The following is a 13,560-nucleotide window of genomic DNA, read 5'->3' on the forward strand; positions in this document are numbered from 1 at the left end:
GGTGTAGCTTGCGGCTACTAATTACATACTGGACACGAAAAAGGTATTGTGGAAATAAGGCATGTTTAACCATAACATTCTACAGGTGAGCTGACCACAGAAATGCTTATTTATACACATGCATGAGTGCAAGAGAACGGAGCAGCTTTCAAAATATGAGTCAAATATTAGCCCCTCTCTCTTTCCAACCAAAGAAAAATCAACAAGTCAAACACTGGTTGCCTTTCTGAAATTTCCCGTACTTCTGATCGTAGCTTCCCAGAATTATCATGCCACATTAAAACATGGAAAATGTTGAATCAGCTTCTCCCTTTACATACAGTAGATATTGGCTGGCCAACCTCGGGCCCAAAGTCCTGACCACCACCCTGAATAAATTTCAAATGGAGGCCTTGCAGCACTCTCCCGTCAAGAAGCAGCTGCTGCATATCTTATTTTGTGTTCAAATGCATCCGTATATTAACGTGTTAGAGGAAAGAGGCTATAATCAGACTCTTATTTCAAAACTTTCAGTGGAGCAAAAATAAAAAACATTAAACTTGAGAGAGGCTGATCCACACAAAAAATATGTCTTTCTGACTTTTGGATCTATTTGCAAGTAGAGGTTGCTTTGTATTTTAATCCAGGTGGAACATAATGCAACAAGAAGAGACACCAAGTGAAAAGAGATGTTCTCTTAGACTTCTCTGCAATGTTTTTTGTGGTCAGTAGAGTCGCTCCTGACTAGACTGTCTTCAGTTCAGTCTACACAAGAACAGCAGCAGCCACTGGGACTGAGAAATGAAGCCAGCACGGGGGTGCAGTTCCTCAAACTGCCACATGAGGCTAGCTCCTAAAGTGATTTCATCCCAACTGATTCCCATGCCTAAATGTTTGCACAAATCCATGCTTTAGAGACAGGTAGTGGCTGTCACATGTCATCATCTGTCAGCCCAGGTGTCATCTCAGCTGGGAGCTAAGGGCAGTCAGACATGACCAAGGTGGTGACAAAGAGCTGCAGAACTTATGGGTGTTTGTCAGAGTCTTCGTGTGGAAGAAGCTCTGTTTTTAGAGCTGTGATGGCTGTGGTCAGTATGTACACATGAATTTCTCAGGGCCGGTCTTTTCTCCCTTAGCATGAGGAAGCAGGGGAGTGTAGCCTAGCGTTGCTACCTCCTGAGAGGTAAAACCATTACTGCACACCGCTCTGCCACTCTCCCTTCTAGGACCCATAAATCCCTCTCTCTCACAGAGGCAGAGAGTTTTGGGGGGTGAAGAGGGACTCATGGGGTTCAGTAGATGAAGAAAGGTGAATGCTTTTTTTTGTGGTGGTGGTGGTGGTGGTGGTGGGGTGGTGGAGAGAAAAATTGCTTGAGTTAGCGTAACAATAAAAAAATTGGCTGGAGTCCCTGAGCGCGTCTGTGTGCAGTTAACCTGGTTGTTAACACTGAAGGAAATGCCACCCAGCAAATGGAGTAGAGCTATAAAAATAACACAACATCTGTACAAATGTTGCTCACACTTGGTTCTCCTGACCCCTATGGGTACCCAGAATGCCTGGCGCCACAGACCAACCCAGCCTAAAGAAGAAAAGAGCGATGATAGCGTTACCGTAGCCTTTCTGAAGACTTTGAAACTTTCCACCTCCTCCTCCTCTCCACACTCAGCCTCCTTCTGTATTCACTCACCAGCTCTTTATCTTTCTATTGCCTTACTTTCAAACCACACACACAAGGAACGAATGGTCACCCAGCATATGTTAGTAAGGACAGATCAAAAGCAGAACACCTCTGCACAGATCCACAGAGTGGCATATCAAAATAAAACATCTAGCTTTGCAATTTGCCAGGGTTGGAAAAGGTCTGGTCCTCATTTGGAGGCACAGAAAAACACAGCTACTGCTCCCAAAGTGCACGCACAACAGACAAAAGCAGCACACACATTCAAAACATACAAATGCACACACGGAGCTGCCTCAAAGAAACCACGTGTTTCAGCTCCCCTCATTCAAAGAGGACACAGCAGTGGAGCGCAGAGGGAGAGAAAGGGAGGGGAGGAAGAGAGAGAGACAGTGGTAGTGTGAGCAGGAGTTAGTGAAGGGGAGTTGGAGAGAGAGAGAGAGAGAGAGCGAGTGAGCAGGATTCCAGAGGATCTGGATTGAATTTAACAGCGGGATACGCAACAACTGTATGTCTTCAAGCTGTCACGGGAAGCCCAGGCAGCTCTGCTGGCGGCCCCCACGCCTCACGGCAAGTACACTTCCCTCACAGGCAGAGGAAGTGATGTCACAGGGCCGCACACCAGGCTTGCCTGTGCTTCCTGTGAAAAGGATGGTAAGAGGAGCGTGCAGCGGCTGCAGTGGATAAAAGAAGTAGCCAAAACAAATACAAATAAAAGTGTGTGTGTAGGGTACATGTGTACACACAAACACGTGTGCACACATGCACGATGTGAACATAGATTCAGGCCCAAATTATGAATATAAATAAACACAATACCCAGCAGACAGCAGAGCTATCTGTCAAAGTGAATTATCTTTGATGAAAATGATCTCAGTGTTGAAACGGACATGGCTTGTTTTGTGTTTGAGGTTTTCAAAAAGACCTGGCCAAGAATTTTGTTTTTAGATTTCTCCAGTTTCTTATCTTGTGTTTTTGCATTTTCCTGCCAAAGAATGCAGCCATGCATCCACGTATGTTGTGTTTTTGGAAGGTGGTATGAAACTTTTTAAAAAAAAAAAGCACGCCATGCCCCGTTAAAGCTGAGCAGATTTCCCCCTACACACCACAAAGTGAATCTTTCCCCTCATTTCCTCCTGTCTCGCTCCCACTCTTTCTCATTATCAGCTGATTGGTATCTTTCTGCTGACATATCAGAGACTGGATTTCAACTTCCTTTCTGGACCTCCTTATGAGAACTAAGCTGCTCAGGCTTGACTTGAGTCATTGTTGGATGTCAAACACTGCACCGTGCCGCGGTGGAGACAGGGCTGACTACAGCAGCTGGCGGACTGGATATTGTCAGATGATTAAGATAACATCCTTTGTTGTGTACTCGCTCGTTTTGCTTTTTAAAAAAATTTCATAGTATGAACGGAGGCTGGAATCACAAAGTGTCAAAATAAAAGACTAGATGCTCATGGGAATGCGTGCCTGTCTCTCACTCACACACACACATACACACAAGCTGCCAAATGGTTTAAATGAAGAGTTAATAGGTTTTTCAGAGGCAGGCTGCAGCTCCAGTGAGAGCTTTAAATTCCTGGGCTCGGTAAAGTCATCACTGCGCGAAGATGAAGACAGAGAGAGAGAACGAAAGAGAAAAATATGAATAGACAGAGCCGGGTGTGGCTTTTCTAGACTCTAGACTTTAGTACCTGGTTCAAGTTGATGGGCTTCTCCCTGCGCCCTGTCTGCACCAACAGCTTGTATGCCAGGACGCCATCATCAGAGCCATTCCTGTAACTGTTGTGGGTGATGCGGCCGGCCTCCCAGTCCTTGTCAAAAGCCTGCTGGAGACCTTCAGGAAAACCACAACAGGACAGACTGTTTAGATGTGGATGTTTAAAAGAGTTACATGCCCTGTTATCTTCACTCTTCCTCCACATCACATTAAAAAAAGTGCAATTCACAAGAAAACACAACACGTAATGACCAAGCACAGTAAAAAGAGAACATGACACAACACTGCAGCCTAACCATATAATAAGCTTCATTGATTTAATATAACTCAGCCCCATTCGAAACCACCAAACAAGACTTCAAAAGCCTGAAATCTGCTGCTTTTAATTCAAAGTGATCGTTAAGAAGTATATCAGTAACATGTGCCTCTTTTTCTATACCACTCTCTAATCCATATGTGCATCCCTCCCCTCCTCTCAGCTCTCCCCAAGGCCCATGCTGTGGTCCGTCTGTGGGAGATGTTGTTTTGGGTCTCGTTCCTTGGCCTGTCTGGCTCCAATTTGTCCCTCCATTGCACAGAGCAATATCAGACACAGTTCTCTCTCTCTCTCACCCACATATACTCTCTGTGTGGTTCCCAGCCGGCACACACACAGATGCTCTCATGTGTTTTATCATTAATAGCAAGTCAGTGAGAGTGTCTCTTGGCCAGGCTTGGCTTGTGTTGACATGTAAAAGATAATGTTCGTCAAGTCAATGATGCCTTCATAGTAAGTAATGTAGGTGTTGTGTTGTGATTTAAATAATACACCAGCACATGTGATGCTAGTGTGTGCAGAATAAGTGTATTTTAACTTGTTCTGAAAACATCATCTGCAACTTGCTGCCAAAGCTTCTAATGTACTGTACATCGCCTGGGGCCAAGTTTAAAAAACATGGCCTCCCACTTCATCCTCCTCCATCAACCCCACTTATGGAAGACACAAGTGATTTTAATCAGCTACTGTCAGTGTCCATTTAGCAATCCCTCCTACTTCTGATCTCCTGCCTAACATCTTGTTTCCTGCACATTCATGTCAAAACAAAGAAGAAAATTATGATCTCAAAGCTGCTTCATGAGAAAGTAAATTATTCCCATGCATAAGCTATTGTGAACAGTTATTTTTAAATAAGGTATAAACAAAACAATAAGCTGTGACGTCAGTGCTGGGGGGTAACAGCGTAACACCAGTTTGGAATGGCAATGCTACATCTGATAAAATGAAACAGGTTAAAAAACATTTTTTTTGCCATCTTTACCTTGCAGCCAGTCCCTGAAGTAGTGAAGCCACATGCGTGGCAGCTGTCCGTTGTCCTCCTTCAACACATAGCGAACTGTGTGGAACCTCTGGTGGAGCTGGTGCAGCAGTGGCTGGTTCTGGGCATAATCGGCCCGCTGTGTCACCACGTACATGTTGTAGAAGGAAAAGAACTTGAACTGGGTGCCGATGAAGTCGTACTCGCTGGTCTCTCTAGGCACGATGTCTGTCAGCTCCAGGCCATCCCTCACCTGGGTGGTCCCATATAAACTGACTCCGAGCAGGCAGAGAAACAGCACAATCACGACCACCTGGAATCAGAGGCATGAGATGCAGCTTCAGGAGAGAAAATATACATAATAAATGTAACAAAGATGAGGTCCCAGTTTGTTTAGTGTAGCAAAGCTGCCATAGTGATGATAGTTTAGAAAAAAAACACCCTCATTTTTTAGAGTGTTGTATTAAGCCATCACAGCAGTGCATGAAGTAATTTGCTGGTATGGTAAAAACATTTGACATTGTAATGATTTCTCTTATGTCAAGTACAGGCCACCAGATGATTTCAGTTCTGGAAGGCTTTGAGAGGACAGACCACCCACCACTACACTGTGTGTGTGCGTGTGACTCAGATAGGATATGATCACAACCTCCACCCAAGACTTCCTCCATTTACTCTTTTCACTCCTGTGACTAACCCTCCCATTCAAATTACCACTAATGTGAGTCAGTGTGCAACCACAGTGAGGACTCATACAGAAGCTGTTCCCCACCTGCAGTAAAACTCACCTTGGTGGTGGGCTGCAGGAGGAATGGAGCATAGTGCTTCTCAGCAAAAGATGCCAGGGTCCAGCGGGAACAGGGTGGCTCAAGGCAGCGCAGGCCCAGTGAAGCTTCTCCCATCTGGGACAGGAGGTCTCTTGTGGAGCTGTTGTTCTCTGGGCTCTGGCGGGTTGATGAGGCTACATCGCTCTGAGGTACTGAACTCGCACTTGATGTCGGAGCAGCAGGGGGAGGCGCAGGATGATGATGGGAGTAGGTGGCCGAACCCCGTGATCCCCTGTTATTTCGGCTCCCACTGTTATTGTTGTTGCTGAGATTACTAGTGTTGTTGTTGTTGTTGTTGTAATAGTCATTGTTAGGGTTGCTCCTGTTGGGAGCTGGATTGATAGGCTGCACAGAGATCTGGGATCTGGGCTCGGCTGTGGTGTAGAAGGCCTGAGTCCGGGGGTCATACTCTGTCCTGAGCTGCACAGTGGACTGCATGGTGATTTGGGTCTGCTGGGCAAAGCCATGGCTACTGTAGGAAGGAGGGGGGCTGCTGTAGCTCGGGGGAGGCGTGCAATATGTGGGAGGAGGGGTGTGGTAGGATGGGGGAGGGCTGTAGCGACTTCCGTCTGCCCCATCCAGGTAGGCCTGAGGCTCAATCTGAATCACCCGATTGGCACATGGGCTGCAGATATAAATACAGAGGGGGGAAAAATAGGGCGGCTGTGAGAGAAAATATACAGAACAACCAGACTAAATGGATTAGATTTTTTAAAACAGTGTTGCATTACATCTGTTTAAAATATTTATCAGGCCTATGTTATTGCAAATCCTCTCTTGTTTCTGCCAAGTGTATGAAATATAGAGCTGAGACCCAACAATGGAATTTAATAGTGTGTGTACACATCTGTAGAATCACTGAGCCAACAATCAAGTCCAGGCTGGCAGTCAGACTGGTAAAGTTTAATAAAGGCTGTGACAGATAAACACACAGACACACAACCACACAGCCAGATTCAAAGAGACAACTTTAGTAGTAATTGGGTTTTGACTGATTATTCATCGTCAGAATGGAGATCTGAGGAAAACATAAAAGGGGTAGCTAAAGAAGAGGAAAGCAATAACCTTCATCAGAAATGAAAGAACTTCTTTGTATGGCTTGTATGTATGTGTCTGTGTGTTTGTGTGTGTCTGTGTGTGTGTGTGTGTGTGTGTGTGTGTGTGTTGGCACACCTGTAGAAGCAGCAGAAAATGTCAAAACGCCTGTCTTCCCGTCGGTACAGATCCATGCTGAGGATAGCGGGAAAGATGAGCAGCACCATGGCAAAGTTGAACACCACCACCACTGCAGCCTGTTAAGAAACACATCAGCTCATACGTTAATCATGGAATAACATGGTAATATTAATAAGTCAATGTATATAAAAATTCCCTGCACTAGTTCCAAATCACAAAATAACTGAAGATGTTGGATAGCCCCAAAAAATCTGAACAAAACCACTGGGTTCACTTAAATATATATTGAGATAACACAATCTGGATAAGCTAATGTCAAAGAATAACTGCCTTTCAACACATTTCGAGTTCCTTTTCAAGACAAAAACACTGACTGTGCAGAGAAAAAGCGAGGCATGTGTCTATGTGTAATAGAAGCCAGTACAATGTTGTGGTTAAGTATTTGAAGGTGGTGTGCTGGAGCAGAGGGTGGGGGTGGGGGTTGGGGTTAGGTTGGGGCCCTGCCCAGAGTACAATCTGGATATCGCGTAGTTGCCAGACCACTACACACACACGCGCACATGCACACACACACAATCTCGTGCCAGACCACCCAAAGAGCCAGAGGCCCGCGGGGCCCGAGGTGATGAGCAGGCGCTGCGGCTGTACAGACAACACACACCCCTTACACACTTACACAAAAAAATGCACATAAACACACGTATCTTCTGCCAGCTTGAAAAAACTGTACAGCCTCCTACTTAAACCACACCTTAACACCAACCAGACACACACACATACATCCTCGCCCTCCCTTATTCCTCAGCTCACGACTCAACGAGAGAGAAATATTGTCAAAGAAAAAAATTGAAGGTAGAAGAAAACTTTTGTAAGTGGAGAGTCGAACAATTAATTCTCAATTGGCCTACTAACTTCCAGACACATACAGTATGACTCCACTCGCACACACCCACAGTGACCGGCAGCTGACCCCAGAGTAGAGATATTAATCAACACATCTGTCCTCTGGATATAAATGTGAGTTCCTGTGTGAGTTTTTGTGTTCTTATCGGAAGAGAATTCCTCTTTTTTGTTCATAATCATGGAAGAAAGCAAATCAGAGTCATAACTGTAGAAAAAGAGCGAGAGGGAGATGAAACCATGTCAACCACAGGAAGTGTTAAACGCTGATAAAAACACGGTAACACATATCTCTGTGCTGATACGAGTGTGTTGTGTGTGTGTGTTCCATAATAAAAGATGGGCATCATCAAGACTGTCTGGTCCGTGAAGTTTGCCCTCCACCGTCACAAAACCACAAGTGTAAAGAATGCATGGTATGTGTAAGAGTGTGTGTGTGTGTGGGTGCATAAAACGAGGCTGCATGGATTAGACCCATGGGGTAAATGGATCATGTTTGACAGGCTCGCTGTACTAAAGCCATCTATCCACACATGCTAATATTGTACTCAGTGTGGCGACATCTTACCTCACCCTTTCTGTTTGTGTGTGTGTGTGTGTGTGTGTGAGGGAGAGAGAGAGAGAGAAAGTGTAAGAGAGAAAGAGGAAAAAGAGAGAGATTATTTTGCTTAAGAGTATACAGTACTTACTGTGTTACAGTGCACTCTACCACTTGTACACAGTTATTGCAAATAAGTGTGAATATGGATTCATGAACACAGTAGCCCTACAGTACATACCACCTATTCTCTTGAAATTGTGTATTGAAAGTTGTATTGAGTGTGTGTGTGTTGGACCACTGACCAGCATGTTGCATGAAGACCAGTTTTATACTTTTTGTGGCCATTGGTTAATATGCCTGGATAATATTGGTCCATTTTTATCTTACCTAAAAACTTTGCATTAAGTCATATAAGAAAAAGACCATCTCCCGTTTTTTTTTCTTTTCTCTCATTTTATACATCTAATGAGCCCCTTGTGACATCACATGGGGAAGTCACAACCTGTATGGTTGAACTTCTGTCGTGTCATTGCAGAAAATGCATATACAGGCACTGAAACAGCCTGTTTAGAGAGTGTATACAAACAGCATTTAATTCATAATTGCCTAATTATGGCTCTAAAGACACATTCTTAGACACGTGAGACTTACATTAACATGTCAAAAAGCAGTATCATATGAGACCTTTAAGTGATCAACATCAGACAAATATAGTAGTAATACAATAATCCAACAATGTGGAACATGATCCACATTGTATTTTCCCCCTCTGTCCTTGTTTATTACACAGCTCCTTGGATCTTGGAGAGAGATCCTCTCTCTGCAGAATGCATCACTGTGACTGAGTGAGTGTTTAGATGAATTAACAATTCAGTGATTATTGAAGGCATTTTGTCAGACTTCACTTTCTGTACAAGTTTTTTTTACTGTTCTGGTGACGTCTATAATTACTGACAGATGTTACAGAGCTCCCCTCTGGATCCCCCCCACCTTCACACACACACACACAAACAACTAGGCCATTGCTTTTCAAACCTCCCACACAGCGACTACAACTCTCCACACACACACGCATGCAAGCATGAGGATATGCAAGTACACACACACACACATGCAGAGGGATTCAGTTACATGGCCCTCAGCCACAATCTGGACAGACACCGGGCCCACCACTAAACAGCCTTTAAAGTATGAGGGAGGAGGGTGGGATGGATTTAACAAAACACACACTCACACACACACATCTTCAATTTGATGAATGAAATCAATAAAACTATGGCCTAGGGAAATCTGGAGCCAATGAGGACTGGAACAAGACTATTAGAGAGAGAGAGGCCCCACACAACTTTCTGTCTCTCATACACACAAACACACTGACTAGCCAGCATACCTGTAGAGAAAAGGCTCTGAGCGCTGGTATGGGGATGAGGGCTGCCATGAAGAATGCTGTGACGTTACTGATGGAGGTGAGAGCGACGCTGGCCCCTGTCCTCTTTAGACACTCCCCTGTACGGTCCTGACAGAAAAGACAGAAAAACAGGCACATGAAAGGAAAAGCAATGAAACATTTGATCTGATTGTAGCCAAAAGGCGAAAGTGTAATACTTAGGCTTATGTACAATTATCATAATACTGACATGACTGACAGTGATTGCACAGTCTCTTGAAGCCCTGAAGTGTTTAGATAATTCACCTGGGCCTGTCTACTTTCGTTTGAAGTGTGGAGGAAGACGCACAAAGAGAAAAATAACCATATTTATAGTGAAACTCCTGCTGCCACTGCGTCTTTTTTTTAAAGTAAATAAACATGAGAGCAGCGATAAGCATGTACACGCAACTCTGAAAGGTTTAGCGGCGACTGTGTGAATATTTGAGGACGTGCAGGACCACACAGGGAGTGTCTGCTGGTGTGTGCATCACTGTGTGTGTGTATGTGTGTGTCAGACAGGAGAGATCAGGTTCAGCTCTGTTTAGTTTTCCTCTCGGCCACACAAAGGAAGCTGAGGGATGAGGGAGGCATAGAAACAACGGCTTGAAGGGGAGGGAAGCGAGGGGGAAAACAAAAACAAGCAAATACATGCCTGTGTTTTCCCCCATCTGCACATGAAAAGTTACTCCACAAACTTACTCCACTCCACAAACACAGCATGCAGCTGTGGAAATATACACCTTATATACACTTTTGTAAACTCAGCTTTCAGCCATTTGGTTATTTGTACATTTTTTTAGCTGTATGCACTCTGCTAACTCACAACAAACCTATGAAATATGTTCTTCAAAGAAACTTAAAATGCACATTTAATATGGAGCAGTGTGTTGATAAGTGGGCCGAGTGTGTGGCACATGAGTTGTTTGATGCTACATCACAGGCACAGACAGGCTTTCACACATTCTTGTTTGGAGGAGATAAGACAGCAAAGGGGGTGGGTGTTGATGTTCAACTCACCTCGAATGGGATCCTCTTGTTCTGTCCAGTTTCACTGAAGGCGTGAGCGAGGAGGAAGACATCGTCGACTCCAACTCCCAGAGCCAAGAAGGGGAGCACCTGTAGCACACACACACATACTTCATCAGCTCCTGTACAAATTTCTCTTATTGTTTTGGTACAAGAGTAGCCAAAAATATGCATATTCTGTTGATGCTTTTATAGTGATGTTTGCACGGAGCACATGTAACGGTGCAGAAAGATCTAAATCAAGGAAGCCACTGAGAACACTGGGCTAAAATACAAGCTTTGTCAGCTAATGTGGTGCACCTGAGCCTTCTAGGATTTTAAAGCTGGCCTGTGTGTTCACTCTTTGTGTGTTAGTGTCTTTTGTTAGGCCAGAGTGGCTGTGCATGAGTTACCTGCGTGGTCGCAGCATTGAAAGAGATGCCCAGGAGAGAGCAGAGGCCCAGGCCAGCTGCCACAGACAGTGTCACCAGCAGGACACCAGCCAGTCCTACAGCCCCCTGAGACTTGGCACAGTCCCACCGCAGCATGGTCAGACACGCATAGGCCAGCTAAGCACAAACAAAGTAAACCATTGATCAACCTATGTCCCCCTTCCTCTTTAAACATAACTACAACCTGTCCTTCTCAATGCAAGCCTAGCCATGTTTTAAACTTTTATTTGTACCATCAGCAGGTATCCACTGGCCACACGGATGACACTGATGTCAGAGAAAGACTTGAGAATATCTTCCAGGGTGGTGGTGGTGAAAGACAAGACCTTCTGAGACGAATTTGCTGCTACACTCTGCAGCACTGCCTGAAAACATGGACACAAAACAAAAGCAGATGGATAGAAAGAAAGAAAGAGAGATAGAAACAAACACAGTTAGTGCAGGAAGGACCCTGAATTTTATTCAAATGGATTTGAGTAGAATACACAATGAACACTGCTTCAAACTGTCTGCACCAAAATTAGAGTATTTATGGTAAGAGCGGTGTTTTGGCAGGGTCAAGACCTAGTTAGAGTATCTGAAGTTGTTTGTTTTTAATAAGCTAAGTTGGGAAAAGCTAAAAGTTTGTGTAATATTACAGGAAAACACAGTCCAAGTGTACTCGTAGGCTGTTGTCCAACCTGTCCAATAAGTAATATATATAAATCTCAACCAAAGACAGGCCTGAATAATGCGCTCGGCCTCTGCCGTAGGAGAATATGCAGACAGTACCATGACCCATCCTCTTCTCTCTCTCTCTTACTATCTCAAGGCAGACAGATGGCTTCAACATTGAACTGCAGTTACTGCTCAGTGGGGAGCAATACTGGCTGACACACATTAGGAAACACACACTAGATCACACACGCACTTGCACCCACGTGTAAACTTGCACATGTGTCAGGCACATACCGACACGCCTTGAATGTCCATAATATACAGCACAAACGCACACAATATTTGGCATCTTTTTCAACTTTTTATGATGATAAATAAAAATGTATTCAAATTTAAGATCAAACTTCTTTTCTTGTTTAAACACATGCATTTGTGTGTATATACACACACACACATAGACACACAAGGTCACTCCATGTGGAACAGAGGTTGGGGCCCCCCAAAACAAAGACCAGATGATGTCACACATGAGCCACCAATGGGTCCACAGCTGGGAAAGTGATTGTGTGTGAACTTTAGAGTGTGTTTGCATGTGTGTTTGTGCATGAGTTTAAGAGGGAGAGAGCGCGAGAGAGAGAGAAGAAAAGAGAGAGATATCCAGCACTCTCTTAATGTATTCCAGACATGCTCACCCTGTTGCTCTATTGCTCCTCTCTACTGAACAGGGAGAAGAACGCTTTAGCCCTTTACCACACACCAACAGTGGTTCTAGTATCTATCAGGGGCCCGGGCTTTGAGATGGGGCCTTTCCTTGTTCACCTGTATCCGGCCGGTGATTTACAGTTTACAGTTGTAGAGGATTTAAGGTAGATTTCTGTTCTCTTTTTTCTCCTTCCTCTCCCTTTTCTCTGAATCTCTCTCGCTCTCTATTCCGTGCTTTTTGTTCTGACCCTTACTTCAGAGTATCTCCTCTGCCAGGCTTCCAGTATAGCTGCTGCCTTTTCTTCATTCCAGTTGATGTGGGAAACCTCCTCATAGCCTCGAAAGTGCTCAAACATCTGCTTGGGAGTCATCAGCTGGAACATGGTCTGTAAGGCCTGGGCACTGCAAAAGGAGGGAAGGAGGGAAGGTGGCAGAGTGAGAGGGAGGAAAACATGGAAAGGATGAAAGAATATTAGCCAAGCAGTTTTCTGGATTGTGCAAATAACATCTAACTTGAAACTTTTATTTGTCAGATTTAGGTTTAATTCCTCCCATTGCACTTAATGGGAGTCCAGATGTTGGGATATCCAGATCAGATTAAAATAAGGGTCCATCAAGAGCACTAAACCAACAAGGAGACAAGAAAAGTAGCACACTAGTTCCCACTTTCTGTCTCCTCCAGCATGTTTCCTTTCAAACTAAAAGCCTTTTAATAAGGATACTGATCATAAAGACCATAACATCAAACATTCTTATTGTCATTCTCTTAATGTGCTCAATAAGACGACCGATTAATTATGTTCAAATGACTTATAAACAGTAGCTGAGTCAGTTTTCATGTTTTATGTACCAAAGATGCAGACATCAGCCTGTTATGCACTTTATGAATGTCATCTCTGTAATATGGTGATAATCACCGTAATGGTGGCAGTTAGTAAACAAGATGTAGAAATGGAGTGCCAGCAGCAACAGCCCAAAGGAGAGAGCAGCTAAACACACACACACACATGCAGGCAATCACGCACAGACACTCTAATGACCCAACCTTGCCAGGAAAAAACACAACCCACAAAAAACAAACAACGTACCCCACTGTACTCTGTGACTAGTATGTGTGAGTGTGTATGTTTGGGTTTGTCTTTGTGCATACATGCACCCAAACTGCTATTTAATATTAAAGTAAGAGGTCTGTTAG

The 13,560-nt window shown here is 44.2% G+C and overlaps 1 protein-coding gene across 2 annotated transcripts in view; it reads right to left on the minus strand.

Annotated features, from left to right (window-relative positions):
- Positions 1-13,560, minus strand: part of ptch1 (patched 1) — a 41,962-nt gene that overhangs the window by 10,760 nt on the left and 17,642 nt on the right. For both annotated transcript variants that reach the window (XM_028414012.1, XM_028414011.1), the window contains exons 8-16: positions 12,620-12,767; positions 11,240-11,371; positions 10,968-11,123; positions 10,567-10,665; positions 9,511-9,636; positions 6,677-6,795; positions 5,465-6,128; positions 4,680-4,989; positions 3,356-3,498 (exon numbers count right to left, since the gene is read on the minus strand). In XM_028414012.1, coding sequence (XP_028269813.1) covers positions 3,356-3,498; positions 4,680-4,989; positions 5,465-6,128; positions 6,677-6,795; positions 9,511-9,636; positions 10,567-10,665; positions 10,968-11,123; positions 11,240-11,371; positions 12,620-12,767 — 1,897 coding nt within the window. The remainder of the gene's footprint in view (positions 1-3,355; positions 3,499-4,679; positions 4,990-5,464; positions 6,129-6,676; positions 6,796-9,510; positions 9,637-10,566; positions 10,666-10,967; positions 11,124-11,239; positions 11,372-12,619; positions 12,768-13,560) is intronic.

This window comes from Parambassis ranga, chromosome 9 (assembly GCF_900634625.1).
Source record: "Parambassis ranga chromosome 9, fParRan2.1, whole genome shotgun sequence".
NCBI classification, from domain to species: domain Eukaryota; kingdom Metazoa; phylum Chordata; class Actinopteri; family Ambassidae; genus Parambassis; species Parambassis ranga.